At 52.4% G+C, this 17,557-nt stretch overlaps 1 protein-coding gene across 1 annotated transcript; it reads left to right on the forward strand.

The window, feature by feature from the left end:
- The first annotated feature begins 8,334 nt into the window (after positions 1–8,334).
- On the forward strand, positions 8,335–17,199 carry LOC101523923 (keratin, type II cytoskeletal 2 oral). Its single transcript, XM_058673799.1, has 9 exons — positions 8,335–8,877; positions 9,871–10,091; positions 11,658–11,718; positions 12,350–12,445; positions 13,059–13,205; positions 13,314–13,439; positions 14,158–14,378; positions 16,324–16,358; positions 16,775–17,199. Exons 1-9 carry the CDS (start codon positions 8,335–8,337, stop codon positions 17,197–17,199), a joined length of 1,875 nt encoding a protein of 624 aa, XP_058529782.1.
- The last annotated feature ends 358 nt before the right edge of the window (positions 17,200–17,557 follow it).

A 17,557-nucleotide genomic window follows, 5' to 3' on the forward strand; every position in this document is an offset into this window, starting at 1 on the left:
AGAGGACCACATTCCGGGGCCAGCATTGTGGCATAGTAGATTAGGCCTCTGCCTTTTGGGCTGATATCCCATACAGGCACTGATTCGAGTCTTGGCTGTTCCACTTCCAACCCAGCTCTCTGCTGGTAGCTTGGAAGAGCGGCAGAAGATAGCTCAAGTGCTTGGGAACATGTACCCACGTAGGAGATCCAGAGCAGGCTGCTGGCTTTGGACTGGAGCAGGTCTGACCATTATGGCTATTTGGAGAGTGAGTCAGTGGATGGAAAAATCTCTCTTCTCTCATTAAATCTGTCATTTTCTTTCAAAGAAACTTCTTAAAAAAAAGTGAAATACTGGGCTGGACTTTTGGCTCCAGCTCCCTGGTAACATGCCTGGGAGAGCAGAGGAAGATGGCCCAAGTGTCTCGGTCCCTGCCACTCATGTGAAAGATGGAGAGGAAGCTCCTGGCTCTGGTCTTTGGTCTGGGCCAGCCGTCTGTTGTGGGTGTTTGGAGAAGTGGACCAATAGATAGAAGAGCTCTCTCTCTCTCTCTCTCTCTTCCTTGGATTGCTTTTGCACCCAGCAACAAATTAATTTCTTCCCCCTACAATGATTTCTTCCAGGGGTGGCTCTCCGTGCCAGAGAGAGGATCTCCCATTGAATGGCTGGGCATGTCTTGCTCCCCTCACCTGCCTTCTGTGGCCAGCATGATGCCTGGCACACAGCAGGCCACATGGGTGCCACTGAGCTAATGAGCAATGCGCACTGGAGGAGGGTGGCATGGGCTCCGAACGCAGTCACTGTCCTGAATACCTGACAAAGGCAACAAGGTCCAACACAGCTCTTGTTCCTGGTGCCAGTGACTATGGGCATTCTGCACATGTCATTTGCTTAATCCTGGTGCTGTCAGGCAGGTCCCTGGAGTAGGAGTATGTGGGTACTTGCAGAGACACATGCCATCCCTTCTGGGGAGGGGCAGATTTGGATCTGCCTGGGATGAAACCCAGGACACTAATAACTCTGCTGTGCTCTCTAGCAGAGCCGGCTGGTCTCTTTCTGTCCCTTGAACATCCTTTCATGTGGATTTTCTGGCTCTGGTGTGTGGTACTAATTCCTTCTGTGGAGCCTTGGGGTTCCAGAAACCAACCAGAAGTCCTCCCAGCAGCAGAAGAGATGTCCCCCTCCTCCCACATGGAGGCCCATGTGGCTGGATCTAGCTCCCACTCTGGAGGGTCTGCTCTCCCCCTGGAGCAGCCGGAGAGGCTTATGGCAGGGAGCACTGTAGTTATGGCAGGTGTTTCTCTTTGCAGCCAGAGAGGAATTCAGAAGGTGGAAAACTGCCCTCATTCACACATGTTGAGGCTTTGAGACAGATCCATCCATCACATTCTCTTTTATGCACTTCCAAAAATGTTTTTGTGTGTGTGTGAGAGAGAGACAGAGAGACAGAGTTCCTTGCACTGCTTCACTGCCCAAATGCTTGCCACAGCCAGAACTGGAAACCAGGAACTCCATCTGGGAGCTACCTGGGCGGCAGGAACCTGATGCCTTGAGCCATCCCTACTGTCTCCTACAGTGCGCATTAGCAGGAAGCTGCAGTCAGGAGCCTGTGCTGGGCATGGGGCCCAGGCACTCTGAAAGGGAGAGCAGGTGCTGGACCCCACGGGCATGAATGGGCTCTTTCAGTGTGAAAGGGCACTGCCCACTCTGGGATGACAAAGCTGGGTTTTGTCACTCAGAAGTTGGAAGCTCCCGTGAGTGTGCACCCAGCTCTGGAGTTGGGTTTTCTGATTAAGATCCCTGCATGGGCCCAGGGCGTGGCCTGGCGCACCTAGAACGCGCCAGGATCCCATGTGGGCGCCGGTTCTAATCCCGGCAGCTCCACTTTCCACCCAGCTCCCTGCCTGTGGCCTGGGAAAGCAGTGGAGGATGGCCAAAAGCCTTGGGACCCTGCACCCGCTTGGGAGACCGCGGAAGAGGCTCCAGGTTCCCGACTTTGGATTGCCGCAGCACCGGCTGTTGCGGTCACTTGGGGAGTGAATCATCGGACGGAGGATCTTCCTCTCTGTCTCTCCTCCTCTCTGTATATCTGACTTTGTAATAAAAATAAATTAATTAAAAAAAAATCCCTGCATGGAGGCCAGTTTGATGGCATAGTATGCTAATCTCCCTGTGGCACTGGCATCCCATAGGGGCCCAGTTTGAGTCCTGGCAACTCCACTTTTGATCCAGTTCTCTGCCTGTGCCCTGGGAAAGTGGCAAAGGATGGCTCAAGCCCTTGGGATCCTGTACCCATGTGAGACACCTGGAAGAAGCTCCAGGCTTCTGGCTTTGGACTGGCTCAACTACGGCTGCTGTGGCCACTTGGAGAGAGAACCAGCAGAAGGAAGATCTTTGTTTCTCCTTTTCTCTGTAGATCTTCCTTTAAATAATAAAAAAAAAAAAACTTAAATAGATCCCTGCCTGATGAGCAAACTGATTTGGGCAAGTTAATGGAGCTCTGTACATGTGAATGAAGATTCTGCTCTTACAGAGTTTTAATGCCATGCGAGAACGGAGCTGGAATCAGTGTCTGCTCACCAGCTTTTTCTTTTTAAAGCATTTATTAGATTTATAAAGGAGGAGATACAGAGAGAAAGATTTTCCACCTGCTGGTTCACTCCCTAAATGGCCGCAATGGCCAGAATTTAGCTGATCTGAAGCCAAGAGCCAGGATCTTCTTCTAGGTCTCCCACATGGGTGCAGGGTCCCAAGGCTTTGGGCTGTCCTTCATTGCTTTCCCAGGCCACAAGCAGGGAGCTGGATGGGAAGTGGAGCAGCCAGGACTTGAACTGGCCACTGCACTGGCCTCATGCCAACTGTTTCTATTTTTTTCTTCTTCTTTATTTTTCTTGTTCAAAAAATAGCATATAATAAGAAGCAAAATATCCTTGACAAGTTTTATCTTATAAAAACAAGTAGTTTGACATCAGCTATTTCTAATCTTTCTACCAACAGTGATCTGGAGGGTGTGTTTGAGGAAGGAGCTACTTTCACACTTGTGGGCAGGATGAAGCAGCTCACCAAGTGTTGGATGACTCACTGCATGTGTTGATGATGAGTGCTGCAGTGGGAAGCTGGCTCGGTGAGGCAGGGACAGGAGGGCTCTACGGAACCCACAGTACGGACGCTGCGATCCCCTGCCACTCTCACAGGAGCTATCACAGATCTAAAGGTGGCATCAGCCCTCCTCCTTTGGCCTGCAACCTGACACCTTCCAGGAGGGCTTTTGGTTATCACCCGGAGCTGCCAGGACCCACCTTCAATGCTCACTGCAATTCGATCAGGAGGCTGTGTTGGCTCCAGTCTGTAGCACGGAAACGGAGGACTGCAGGGTGCAGTGATGTACAATTGGATAATCAGGAGGCTTGGACCAACTCAAGGACCCCTTTGTGTTCCATTCCTTCAATCTGCAAGGGAGGAGAGGGAGGAGACACAGCCTGGGTGTTCCAGAAAAATCCAGCATTGCTTCCAGCAAGACCCATGGTCAGTGAGAAATGCATGCGGACAGGAGGGAAGATTCTCGGAGACCCTGCCCATTTTCTACCAGTCTCCAGTGCCCATCTTGCTGTGTCTTCAAGCCCCGGCCTCCATTGACTCCCAGCCTCCTGCACTCTTGCTTGGGGCAGGTGCTCTCTCTCCAAAGATGGACAAGTGCCCTTGACCTCCGAAATCCCTATAGTGGTCTTCCCGCTGTGTCCCCAAGTTGCATTCAACAGCATGTGAATAGGGCTTATTAAGATACAGGCAGTATGTGGTCAAGTGTGCTTGGGAAGCCCTGGTTAAAAATAGGTAAGAGGGTGATTTCTGTAAGGTTTTGTAAGGCTTTTTGATATACCAATGAGGTTTACTGAGTTGTGAGAAAGAGCTGTGGAAGCACTTGATTTAGAACCTTTTAATTAAGGTCCTCTTGAGGGGATAGGATAGGATTCCTAGACTAGCCCTGAGGTACATCCAAGTGCCAGATACAGTTTTTTTTTTCTGAAATGTTATTTAATTTATTTGAAAGGGAGGGAGAGAATGAATCTCCCATGTGCTGGTTTATTCCCCAGAGCGGAGCCAGGCTGGAGCATCAGCTGGGAGTTCTATCTAGGTCTTGCACATGGACGGTAGGGACCCAAGTATTTGAACCATCATTTGCTGCCTCCCCAGAGTCCACATTAATAGGAAGCTGAAACTGGGAACTGATCCAGGACCAAGGCACTACAATATGAGATGCAGGTATCCCAAGTGGCCTTTATTTATTGATGGACTTATTTGCTTTTATTTGAAGGGCAGATTTACAGAGTCAAGGAGAGAGAGAGAAATTCCATTTGCTGGTTCTTTCCCCAAATACCTACAATAGCCAATAACCAAGGCTGGGCCTACAAAATTTTTCCTGCAATCACCCAAACCAGGAACTCTATTCTCTATCCATGACCCCATGTGGGTGACGGGGACCAGGAACTCTACACTCCATCCATGACCCCATGTGGGTGATGGGGACCAGGAACTCTACACTCCATCTGTGACCCATGTGGGTGATGGGGACCAGGAACTCTACACTCCATCCATGACCCCATGTGGGTGATGGGGACCAGGAACTCTACACTCCATCTGTGACCCCATGTGGGTGACGGGGACCAGGAACTCTACACTCCATCTGTGACCCCGTGTGGGTGACGGGGACCAGGAACTCTACACTCCATCTGTGACCCCATGTGGGTGACAGGGACCCAGCCACTTGAGTCATCCTTGGCTGCTTCCTGGAGTGTGCAGAGTGAAGGTAGTATGAAGGCAGCAGAGCCGGGATTCGAACCCAGCACCGAGAGATCTGGAATGTGGCTATCCCAACAGCGTCTTAACTGCTTTGCTCAGCAGCCACCATGAAATGAAGATTTGGAAGTGATTTGAAGTGTGTATTCTGATCCAGTGTAGCCATCAGAACAGAGCAGGATAAATTATGATGGTTAACAATTAAGGCTCAGTAACAAAAGGATGTTGTTTTTTGGGAACAGTTCCATGGCTGTGTGATGGTAGGGGTTGTGCGTCTCCATGTGGAGGCCTGGGAAGGGAGTAACTCTGCCCTTGGGGAGAGGGTAGTGACTCCCTTTGACCTAGGGGTCATGAGTCACTCCGGCACCCACAATTATTTCGGGCACCTCTTAATCCCTCTGGCTGCAGTTGAATATCAGCCGGCAATTTGGGTAGAGGAAGTCATTCCACCTGGTGACAAACTCAGGCACCTGAATTTTGGGTGGGGAGGGCAGAGCCTGGAGGGTTCAGCTCACCTGGCCGTCTTTGTGGAGCAGGGGGGATTAGAGAGCCCAGACTGCTGGCAACAGACAGCCGGGTAGACAACGGGTAGCCAGGTAGCTGGGCAGATGCTGGGAGGCTGAGCTGGGCGCTCCTGGGTGTTCCCGGTGACCTCATTTACCTGCTGAGACAGCAATGGCCAGGGTCAAAGGTGACATGTGGGCAGGCTCTGGCAACAGGGAACAGAGCTCAGTGTGCCCCCATGACCTCTTACCTCTCACATATCATGCTTCTGGGATGCAGAGAGGAGCCTCACTTTGGAGGTCACCTCCTGTTGCCTCAGCATGGCCAGGGGGTGGGGGAAGGGCCACCAGAGACACAGGTGTGCTTTGGGCTCTCTCACTGAGACTTTGGGGGTGGGTGGGTAGGATCTGCCTCAGTTTACTTCCAGGGTTCCCCAGGAGGGACTGGTGTTTAGGGAATGAGTAGGGCAGGTATCTCGAAGAACTCTCACCAATGCCCCTTCATGATAGTAATGTTGACCCAAGTGTCCAAACATCATGTCTGTGTGGCCATGCCAGTAGGTTGGATGTTCCTTCCATCAAAAAGGAGAAGGAGAAGAAGTTGAGGATCTCACTAGGGGCATCATTTGGAGTGGGATTTGAACCCAGGTCTCCAAAATTCCATGGCCACCTTTCTTTCTTTTCTTTTCTTTTCTTTTTTTTTTTTTGAGATTTTTATTATTATTGGAAAGCCAGATATACAGAGAGGAGGAGAGACAGAGAGGAAGATCCTCCGTCCGATGATTCACTCCCCAAGTGAGCCGCAACGGGCCGGTGCTGCGCAGATCCGATGCCGGGAACCAGGAACCTCTTCCGGGTCTCCCACGCGGGTGCAGGGTCCCAAGGCTTTGGGCCGTCCTCGACTGCTTTCCCAGGCCACAAGCAGAGAGCTGGATGGGAAGTGGAGCTGCCGGGATTAGAACCGGCGCCCATATGGGATCCCAGGGCATTCAAGGCGAGGACTTTAGCTGCTAGGCCACGCTGCTGGGCCCCATGGCCATCTTTCTGTGTTTGAAAAATACTCCTGAGGGCAGCAGACCTCCCAAGGTTCACTATTGACCCTGGAGACAAATGGGAATGCAGGCTTGTGTACTAAACTGTGGGCCAAGTTCACCCCATCCAACTCCAGCCTCGGGTGAATCTTGCTCGCTACCATCCAGCTTGGCTTTCTTACCCATCATTTCTATTCTGATTCCGTCACTTACCATTCTTTGGGGGCACAAAATCATTGAGGATGTTCATTGCCCAACACACAAGTTATTCCTTTTCCCTATCAGATCCAGTCCTAGCTGTAGCTGTGTTTATCATGTTGCACTGCACTAAGCATTCCGTATTTATTTAGTCGTTGAGTATTCACAGCAACCCAATGGAGTACCTATTGTTATTAGCCCCACTTGACAGTTGATAACCAGGCACACAAAAGCCATGTGTGCAAAGTCAAAGAGCCAGTGAGTGGTGGGAGCTGGGGCCCAAGCAGGTGCACTGGCTGCATGCAGGCTAGCTACAGAGGAAAGGATTGAAAATGCGTGGTATAGCCTGGCAATTGCTCACCTCAGGTAATTCCCCTTCCCTAGACTAGCTTGTCTAGAGAGAAAGAGAGAGAGAGAGAGAATTCAATGCCAATGAAATATATCAACTATCACTTCTTGCTGAGTCTAGCAGTTGTCTCTCTTGTCCCTGTCATTCCACGTGAGTCTCATGGGTCGGTCACATCCTGAAGAGTCTCTCTCCCATGGGTGCTGTGGCTGGTGTGGAAATGGCTGAGTGCTTGAGAACAATGACCCACTGGCCAGCAAGGGTCCTTCACTCATCCTGTGTTGGCTTGGAGGGAGAGCTCTCGACCTGACAAGGCCTACCTGTCCGGGCAGATGCCCAAGGCTTACCTGGAGAGGCTTGCTGAAAACACAGACCCTCATGTTTTCTCCCTGAAGATTTGCCTTCATAGGCCTGAGGTAAGAGTCAGGTCTAGATGTTTCTGTCCTCAGACTATACTCCTGGATCAGGAGTCCATTTGTGTGATGTCTGTCTGATGTTAGGAGCTGAACTTGCAGAGCAAGTTACCTGCCCCTCCCTTGGTGGGGGGCACTGAGAAGTCAGCAGGGAAGTGTGGGATAGGTCAGGGGAGTGGGAGGATAGGCAGGAGTGGGAGGCTGGGGAGCAGAGAGTGGTGGGAGGGTACGAAGTTAGACCAGGCAGTGGGGGCAGTGTGGGGAGAGGTCCTGGGTGTGAACTGGATGTCCGACAGAGCACACTGTCTTCTTCCAGGACGAATAGGATTCTCATGCTGACTCTGTTTCCTTTTGGATCCAGGTTAAGGATGGTGGGTGCAATATTGGGGTGAACCTGACCCCTGTGTGGTCCTCTCCTCTCCTCTCCCCAAGCTTTGCATGTGCAGGCACTGCGGTCTCATGAGCCTCTCCTTCCCCAGGGATTTATTTCCTTCCCACTCTGGTAGCCCACACTCCAGACCTGTGTGGATGGCGGCCTTCTCCTAGCTGGGGTGTTGGCTAAGTGGTACCCACAGGGTCAGAATGCTTCTCCTTCCGGCCCCCACGACTTGGCCTCTTGGAAGAGATGGGCACAGGTAAACAGAGGACCACACCCCATGGTGTGGAGCAGAGGTGGTAGTGGGAGAGATAGGCTAAGCCCCCACACTGTGTTTAAAGTCAAGTCCTCCTGCTGTTTCCCTAAGACCCTTGGGAGAACCACACGAGGAAGGGAGGGAACAGAGAGCCCTCTTTCATCAGCTGGGGCAAATTTGGGTGATTAAGTCAAGAGAGCAAAAAAACCATTTGGGCCCAGAGGATTAGCTTTGAGGTGTGTTGGGAACCAAGAAGCAACTTACCGCCTGCGAGGCAAACCAAGCCCAAGGCGCCTCCCAGCTAATTGCCTGCCTCTCCTCTGCCAAGCCAGACTTTCAGAATATAAAGGCTGGTGTCCTCTGCTGTTCCCAGCCTCTGCCTTCACCCCACTCAGCTCTTGCTTAAGGGACCACCTACTCACTTTCAAGCATCTCACCATGGCCAGCCAAGTCTGCAAGAAGTCTTTCAGCAGTGGGAGCCGCAGCTTCTCTGGCTGTTCCGCCGTGGTTCCTGGCCGAAGCAGCAGCAGCAGCAGCAGCACCAGGATGAGCTGTGTGGCCCGTTCGGCAGCAGCTGGCTCAGGGACCTCTGGGATCCGAGGGGTAGCAGGTGGCTTTGGCAGTCGCAGCCTCTATAACCTGGGTGGCCACAAGAGCATCTCCATGAGTGTGGCAGCTGGTGGCTCCCGGGCTGTTGGCTTTGGTGGAGGGCGGAGCATCTGTGGCAGTGGTTTTGGTGGAGGCTATGGAGGTGGCTTTGGTGGTGGCAGTGGAATGGGAGGTGATTTTGGGGGAGCAGGTGGTTTTGGGGGAGCAGGTGGCTTTGGTAGTCCTTGCAGAGGCATCCAGGAAGTGACTGTCAATCAAAGCCTGCTGCAGCCCCTCAATGTGGAGATTGACCCGCAGATTGGGCAAGTGAGGGCCCAGGAGCGGGAGCAGATCAAGACCCTCAACAACAAGTTTGCTTCTTTCATTGACAAGGTGAGGATCAAACTCTTAGGCGCTGGGCGGGGTGGGAGGATGCTGGTGGGGCCTGGCCAGGCTCTGTGGGGAATGGGGAGAGACCCTGCTCTTGTCCTGGCCTGCTCAGGTTCATCCAGCACAGGAGCTGGATTCTCTTGATCTGTTTTTCTCCAGTTGGGAAATGGGGGAAGAATTCCTGGGTCCTGATTTCCTTCTAGTGGTAAGGTGAGGACCAGTAGGGTGGGAACCCCAATGTGCCATCAGCTTTGTGGAAGAATGGGCTGGAACCACGGTATTTGCACAACTGCCTTTCCACTCCTCTTGAGAGACACCTGCTCAGGGCACTGCAAGCTTGCGTTAGTGCAAGCCCTGGGACTGCTAGCCAGTGGCAGAGCCTCTGAATGCATGGTATAGAGACAGGCCTTTTGGGGCTGGGAAGTCCCGGCAGCTGTAAGCCAAGAAACCCCCTGCACCCCATGCTCTCAACCAAGAGCTCTCCAAGTGTGCCACGTCTGAGGAGGGTTGGGCCTCGTGCTCGCTTTGTGTTGACTTCATGGGAGTGGGTCAAGCTTGCATCTGACAGGGAGATTTTCCAACTGCTGATTCATTCCCCAAATGGCCACAATGGCCACAACTGAGAAGATATGAAGCCAGGAGCCAGGAGCCAGGAGCCTCTTCTAAATCTCCCACGTGGGTGCAGGGGCCCAATGCCTTGCTGGTCACCTTTCAGTGCATCTCAGGTCATTAGCAGGAGGTTGGATCCAAAGTGGAGCAGGTGGGACTTGAACTGGGACCCGAATGGGATGCTGGTACAGCAAGAGGTGGCTTTGCCTGCTCTGCCACAGTGTCAGCAATGTGTTCTCCCTTTTCTGAATCTGCATCCTTTCCAAGTCCCAAAACACAGAGCAGAGATGGAAGACCTGGGTTCCCTTCCTGCATCTCCACCTTTGGGGTGGGTGGCCTTACCTGTCCCACCAGGAGACCCACTCCTTATCTCTCTCTCCCTTGCAGGTGCGCTTCTTGGAGCAGCAGAACAAAGTCCTGGAGACCAAGTGGGCGCTGTTGCAGCAGCAGACCACGAGCTCTGGTGCCAGCCCCTCCAACCTGGAGCCCCTGTTTGAGTCCTACATCAGTTTTCTGCGCCAGCAGCTAGATTCACTCCTCGGAGAGAAGGGGGGCCGAGAAGGGGAGCTGAGAAGTGTGCAGGGCATGCTGGAGGACTTCAAGAAGAAGTGAGGGCCCCTCCCGGGGCAGTCACCCCTCTTGGGGGCATCCATGGAGGCGGGTGGTGCAAGCTTCTCACCTGGGATTTCCATTGCTCCTGATGCTGCCTTTAGTCAGTGCTGTGGGGGATTACATGAGAGAAGCAAGGCCAAGCAGAACGGCTCTGGTAATAGGACCAAAGCTCGTCTGAGCTTATTCTGTGCTGAGTTAAAGCTCTCCAGGACAGGGAGACCTCCACGCTTTCCAGTCCATGGGAATCACCTTGGGAACTTGTCCGGGTGTGCACTGCTCTCTATTCCAGTCTCTGAGGTCCTGAGTCAGTCTGGGTGTTCCCCACCCCTGGGGTCCTAAGCAGATGGACCGAGGCTGCACTTCATACTCTCTCAGTGGGCCCCATTGAGCCCCCTTTTCTGTACCTTTAGCCATCTTCCTCCTGAGTCTTCTAAGCTGTAGTTCCCACTTCTTCTGGGGCCCTGGGCTGCTCAGAGTGGAGGAGATCCACATGTTCCCAGGACTCAGACTACAGGGCAAGTTGTACCTGCTCTAAAGAGGTCCCATTCCCATTCAGCTGCCCAGGCCCTGCCAGTACCCACTCTGGCTGGTTCCACACTGGGCATTGGGTGTTCAGTGGCAATTTTGGGTCACCTTGCTCAGAAACTTTGCTCCTGAATTATCCAGTATTCCATCTTTGTAAAAGCCAAACTCTTTTTAAGAATTTTAAAAGATCTGTTTATTTTGCCCAAAAGAGTTACATAGAGAGGGACAGAGAGCTCTTCCATCTGTTGGTTAACTTCCTAAATGACCACCGTGGCTAGAGCTGGACCCATCTGAAGCTGCGAGACAGGAGCTTCTTTCAGGTCTCCCACATGGGCATCAGGGTCCAAGGGTTTGGGCTGTCTTCTGCTGCTTTCCCAGGCTATTAGCAGGATCAGAGGTGGAGCAGCTGGGACTCTAACCAGCGCCTATAAGGGATGCTGGTGCTGCAGTCGGCACTTGACTCACTATACCACAACATTGGCCTCCAAATCCAAATTCTTGGTAGGAGAGTTTAGTCCTTCACAGGCAGGGATCCCACAGCCTTGGTCCAAGTTCATTCTGATTCCAATTCCTGCAAGTCATCCAGGAAAGCAGAAATGCCTTATGAGAGCACTAATCTCTGGCTCCCTGCTTTGGGCACCTTGCACTTTGTGAAGCGGATCCAAGATCCTGGACAAGGAGTTGGGGTCCTTGAGATCTCCCCCCCAGCACCTCTGCTCCTCACTGCAGCCAAGCTGGGAGAGGTCTGGGGCACAAGGGCCATGGGATTTTCAGGGTTCAAGGCAACATGACAATGCAGGACCCTGTTAGAAAGTCACTGGGAATGTCAAGCTAGCTTGTGCCTGTGGTCAAGCATCCAGTGGCTCCGAAGCCTTTCCAAGTGAGCTCAGGATTCTTGCAGCTGTGGCTCAGGTCGCACGCCCAGGCAGCTTGTCCTGTCTACCTGTTGGAGATGCAGCGCCAGGGTTTGTAAGCCTCCTAGTATTCCTTCACTCCTGCAATGACATTGTCCTAAGGTACGTCCCCTTGTGTCCCAGGTACGAGGATGAGATCAACAAACGCACGACAGCTGAGAATGAGTTCGTGGCGCTCAAGAAGGTGGGGCAGCAGATTGAGCCTCTACTGGTGCGGGGAGAGAGAGAGTGTGTGTGAGAGAGAGCAAGTGAGCATGAGCGCAGAGCTGGCTGAGGCGCAGGCTGTGGGTGGGGGCTCATGGTTCCCTTACTCCTTTGGAAGTGAGTGTCTTAAGGGAGGGTTAGTGGGGAAGGGATCTTCCAGTGCAAACATGGTGGGTGAAGAGATTCATAAGGTGGTGAGTGTTGTATGTGTGGTGTCCGTGGAGACCTTCGGCCCACAGTGGTAGCTTATTGGAACCAACTTTTATCAAAAACAGGTAGAGAGGCGGCCTTGCATCTAGTTGCGAGGTGGCGTTTTTGGTGTCTCACTCGCGTAGCTGGAGTGACTTGTGTGTCGATAAGACAGCCACTCCTGGCTAACATGGCTTTCATTTTGCTAAAGCTGTGAGGTTTGCTTGGTCAAAATAATGGAAAGAGGAGAACTACTTAGATGATCATTTCTTTTTTTGCTCTAAAAGGAAAGGTGAGAAATTGCCATTGGAAAAGGGAGCTGGGGAGGGCCAATGAGGAGAGTTGAGGGGTAAGAAAGGGCTGGGGAGCAGGGGGTGACTCTTGGTCTTCTGCCCCTTTCTCCCTCCCCCGCCCTGCTGCAGGATGTGGACACGGCTCACGCGAGCACGGCAGAGCTACAGGCCAAGGCGCACAGCCTGACAGATGAGATCGGCTTCCTGAGGACCCTCTTCAACATGGTAACTTTCAGGCTCCAGCCTCACTGCCTGCCTCCTTCCAAGTCTGCTTCCATAGGCTAGGTTCTGGGTGCAGCCTCAAGGTCTAGTATTCTTCAGGCTGGAGCCAGGCCTGAAGTGTAAGCTGGCTTTTCATTCCTTCCTTTGTTTTGCAGAATAATTAATTTAATTATTTGAAAGCCATAGTTAAAGAGAAAGAGGGAAAGAGATCTTCTCTCCACTGGTTTGCTTCCCAGATGTCTGTGATGGCTGGGGCTGGGTCGGGGCAAAGCCAGGAGCCAGGACCTTCTATCAGGTTTTCCACATGAGTGGTAGGGACCCAAACATTTGCGTCACCGTCAGCTGCTTTTCCAAGGCCATTAGTAGGGAACTGAATTGGAAGTGGAGCAGCCAGGACATGAACTGGTACCCATGTGGGATGCCAGCAATGCAGGCTGTAGCTCAAGCTACTGCAACACAACACCTGCCTGCCCTGCAAATTTCTTTTTTCTAACTGTCCCACTCCTAGCCTTGGCTTTGGGGTATCTTTCCTGGTACAGGATCCTCAGCGTGCCCTAGGATGAGGAGCTGGGGAGAGAAATGTCTGTATTTATCGCAGGAGCTGTCCCAGATGCAGAGCCATGTCTCCGACACATCTGTGGTGCTGTCCATGGACAACAACCGCTCGCTGGACCTGGATAGCATCATCGCCGAGGTCAAGGCCCAGTATGAGGAGATCGCCCAAAGGAGTAAGGCGGAGGCCGAGGCACTGTACCAGACCAAGGTAGGAGCTTTGCCTTGTCCTGTAGCTCGAGTGTTGAGTCCTAAGGGCCTTCCTCAGGTGGCTGCTCTCACTTTGCCAAGCTCTGGGGGTTGATTTCTCATCTGCCAGCTTGGGGAGCTGCAGACCACGGCTGGCAGGCAAGGCGATGACCTGAAGAGCACCAAGAGCGAGATCACGGAGCTCAACAGGCTGATCCAGAGGTTGCGGGCCGAGATTGAGAGCATCAAGAAGCAGGTGGGTTCCACTTCACCCAGGGCCCTGTGGAGCTCTCCTGGCCCTTCCCAGGGAGAAGGGTGTGCCTCCCTGTCCCTTTGGGGTGTTCAGTATGGGAGGGCATCCTCTCCTGGAACTCCTGTTCTCCCAGATGCTCCTCTTGCAGGCTGGGCTTCTCACAGCCATCTCTCAGGGAAGAGACTACCTGGTCTGGTTTGCCCAGCAAATCTCCCAGCCACAGGGCTGGCCTGTGGGACACAGCCCACACCAGGATGGCGGCCCCAGAGGAGATGTCTAGCATGTTCTTCTCAGGACCTTCATGGCTGCCATGCCTCTCTGGCGGGACATGCTCAGGCGAGGGAGGTTTTCAGACTTTGCAAAAAAGCCCAGATAAATGTCAGGAATTCTATACATACCAGCTCAGGAAAACACACCATGTTGCTCTACTTGCGGACATAAGAGCACATCAACATGTTGTAAAATTAACTTCTTTTCTCTTTCTTTCTTTCTTTCTTTCTTTCTTTCTTTCTTTCTTTCTTTCTTTCTTTCTTTCTTTCTTTCTTTCTTTCTTTTTTCTCTCTTTCTCTCTTTCTCTCTTTTTTACTAGGCGGCCTACTGAGCTTTCTATGGAGGACAGGGAGGGTTGTGAGATGGCACATGGAGATCTCCTCTCTGGTTAGCAGAGTGTCTGTTTCCTGTTGCCCATGCTAACAGATTTTCTACCATCCCCTGCCCCCAGAATGCCAGCCTGCAATCAGCCATCACTGACGCCGAGCAGCGTGGGGAGCTGGCCCTCCAGGATGCTAATGCCAAGCTGGCCGAGCTGCAGGCCGCACTGCAGAAGGCCAAGGATGACCTGGCCCGGCTGCTACGCGACTACCAGGAGCTCATGACTGTGAAGCTGGCCCTGGACGTAGAGATCGCCACCTACTGCAAGCTGCTGGAGGGCGAGGAGAGCAGGTGCGGGGCCATGGGTGGGATTTTAGATTGACCTTTGGTTATGAAGAAAGCAGGCATAAAGACAAAGAGGGGGCACTCCAGATAATGGACCAGGAGTTTCCTGAGTGAAGGATTGAAGTCCTTCTATGTTTTTTCAGTCAAGCTCATTCACATCTCTGATTCTTTGGGAAGGTCAGCATTACACTGCATGCATCTATTTCCACGTGAGCGAGGCACCAGGAAAAGTCCCTGGGCAGTTACAATAGCAGTTATAGCCCAGTGTTGTGCTCTGGAACTCTTGGGGATGACAAAGTGACCTACATGGGTGCTATGCAGTGCAGGAGCCAATAGACATTTGTAGTGTGGATCTTGAGAGCCACTGAAAAGCCAGTTTTTGCATTTAATTCCATTAACTCAAATAACCCCGTATGGCTAGAGGTTCCCATACTTGCTTGCTGAGTACCAGTCTTGTAACTCCCAACTGCTGAGGCTGTCTATCTCAGGAGGTGCTTGAACAAGTGTCATATAAGGGCTTAGCGCTTAGCAAGTGACTCCCTGTTGCTCAGAGTGTGCAGTATCAAGCCATCTCTCTTCTACCCTGCCCTGTGCAACCTGTGCTCTGAGCCTCTGTCTCCAGAAGGCTCCCAATCTGAGGGAGGAAGCTGAACCCATGCACGAGAGGGAAAGGAGATGTTGAAAAGGGAAAGGGTTAAGATGGAGTTAAGTGTGTTGATAGTTATGTGGTGAGGTCAGAGGGCACATGTGGGCAAGGGGTCCAGACATGGAAAGATGCCTTTGTGGACAGGAGTGAAGTAGGTGGACGGCGGGAATAGGGTTTTCTCAAAACCATCATTATGTTCCTCTTGTGTTTTCTGAAAGATTTACATGGAAAAGGAGAGACAGAAAGAGATCTTCCATCCACTGGTTCACTCCCCAAATGGCTACAATAGCTAGAGCTGGGCCAGTCTGAAACCAGGAGCCAGGAGCATCTTCAGGATCTCCCATGTGGGTGTAGAGGCCCAAGGACTTGGGCTAGTCTCCACAGCTTTCCCATTCCATTAATATGGAGTTGGATGGGAAGTGGAGTAGCTGGAACTTGAGCTGGCACTCAGATGGTGTGTCAGCTCTATAGACCAAAAACCTACTATGCCACAGTACTGGTTTCCCTCTTCTCCCCATACTTTTTTTTTTAACCTTGAACCACCAACACTGTGAGAAGGCTCACTGAGGCAGGCTCCCTGGAATAGGAAGTTTATAATAAACACTTCAGGACTGGTGGAGAAGAAAGATAGGCCCACATGGGTGAGGGTATCTGTGGGGGATGATCCTTGAGGACTGGCTAAGCAGGTTGGCAAGTGGAGGCTGGTGGTTTGTCCAGAGCACACAATATTTAGGGTTGTGGACGAGACAGAGTGTGGTGGGTGGAGAGCCCAGAAGTTTCATCCTCAAAGCAGCTCTCTTTTTCTAGAGAGATGTGGCTGGCCTTGTAATAGGCTTGGAAAGTCTTATCTGTTCTAGGAGTTTGACGTTTTGTAGCATCATTTGGAAAGTGTGGCTCCCAAGGTTATGAACCCTTAGTTCTTTTTCTAAAAAAAAATTATGCAACAGAGAGAGAGAGAGAGAGAGAGAGAGAAAGAGAGAGAGAGAGAGATATGTTATACCTAGTGGTTCACTACCAAAATACCTGTAACAAGTGGGACTTGGTTAGGCCCAAGGCAATAGCCTGGAACTCCATCTGATTCTCCTACATAGGTGACAGAGATCCAAGTACTTGAACCATCCTCTACTCTCTCCCAGGTGCGAATCAGCAGGGAGCTGGAATCCGAAGCAGAGCCAGGACTTGGGCCCAGGCACTCTGATGTTGGGTGGGGGCATCTCAGGTGGAGTCTTAGGCACCCTTTGCCCTTAGCTCCTCAGCCATGGGCTCATCAGAGAAATGATTTCACCTCCTTTTCACCCCTTTCAGAATGTCTGGAGAGTGCCAGGACGCAGTGAGCATCTGTAAGTAGCACATTCAACACCTTCCCTCTGTGTTGTCCTAAAGTCCACTAGGAATGTCCCCTCTGCCTGATCTTCAGACAAGAGGGTCTGGCCTGGCCAAAGAGCTCAGATGAGAGTAGGAGGCTGTCAGACCATTTCTACACACTCTATCTCTGGTGTCAGCCATCCCTGTGGTCTTAAGGAGTGCCCTTGCTTGTTGGGAAATGACCTTGAGTTTGCTTCTAGTTCCTGTACTCAGGAAAGGCCACCTAAGGGTCAGATTCACTCTTACTCTGCAGGCTGAAGTCCAAGAGCAGTTGAGCATCTTTCTTTGAGGCCCGTGGCTGGTGCGACAAGGGCTGGGGTAGTGACGTAGAACCGGGCCGCTGTCCTTCTAAGCCTTTTGCTCAAATTGAACCCCTGCTGTTCTCCTGCAGCAGTGGTCAACCATGTCACCAGCGTAAGCAGTGGCTCTGGTGGAAGCCGTGGAGGTTTCAGAGGGGCTGGTGACAGCAGCAGTGGCGGCTACAGGGGCGGTAGCGGCAGTGGCAGCAGCAACAGCAGCAGCAGCGGCTACAGAGGAGTCAGCAGTAACAGCAGTGGTGGCTACGGGGGCAGCAGCAGCAGCACCACCAACAGCAGTGGTTACAGAGGAGTCAGCGGTGGCGGCAGCAGCAGCGGGCGCATGGACAGCAGCGAGGGCTATCTGAGTGGCAGCCACTCTGAGAGCCAGAGTGGAAGGGGCTCTGGCTCTGGCAGTGTGCAGACCTCTGGTGGCAGTGGCTACAGGCCTGCTGGTGAAGGCAGCACCAGCATCCGCTTCTCCCAGACCTCCAGCTCAAGGCAGCAATGCTCCAAGTGATGCTATGGTCCAAGGCTCCAAACATGTACCTGCTGCCCTCTCAGCCTGTAACCAACACGTCTCTGCCTGGCACTGAGTGATGTATCAGCCATGCTTTCCAGCCTGAGCCCCTATCCTCTCTGCCTCCAAGCCCTCTCCTAGGCCACTGAGGTCCAGCTGCCAGTCTGGAATGAAGATGCCCTGACTCTGGATGGCTACACCTGAGCCCACATCTGTCTCTTATTCCTGATCTAGCTGACCCCTCTCTGTCCCTGTGGTGCAATGGTCTGTCATGAGCATATCCCAACACCGCTCAAGGAAGTCAATGTCATGGGCTTAGGGCTGGTAGGTGAATGTGGAAGGTCAATATCTCTGGACT

Source organism: Ochotona princeps, chromosome 15 (genome assembly GCF_030435755.1).
Source record: "Ochotona princeps isolate mOchPri1 chromosome 15, mOchPri1.hap1, whole genome shotgun sequence".
NCBI classification, from domain to species: Eukaryota; Metazoa; Chordata; class Mammalia; order Lagomorpha; family Ochotonidae; genus Ochotona; species Ochotona princeps.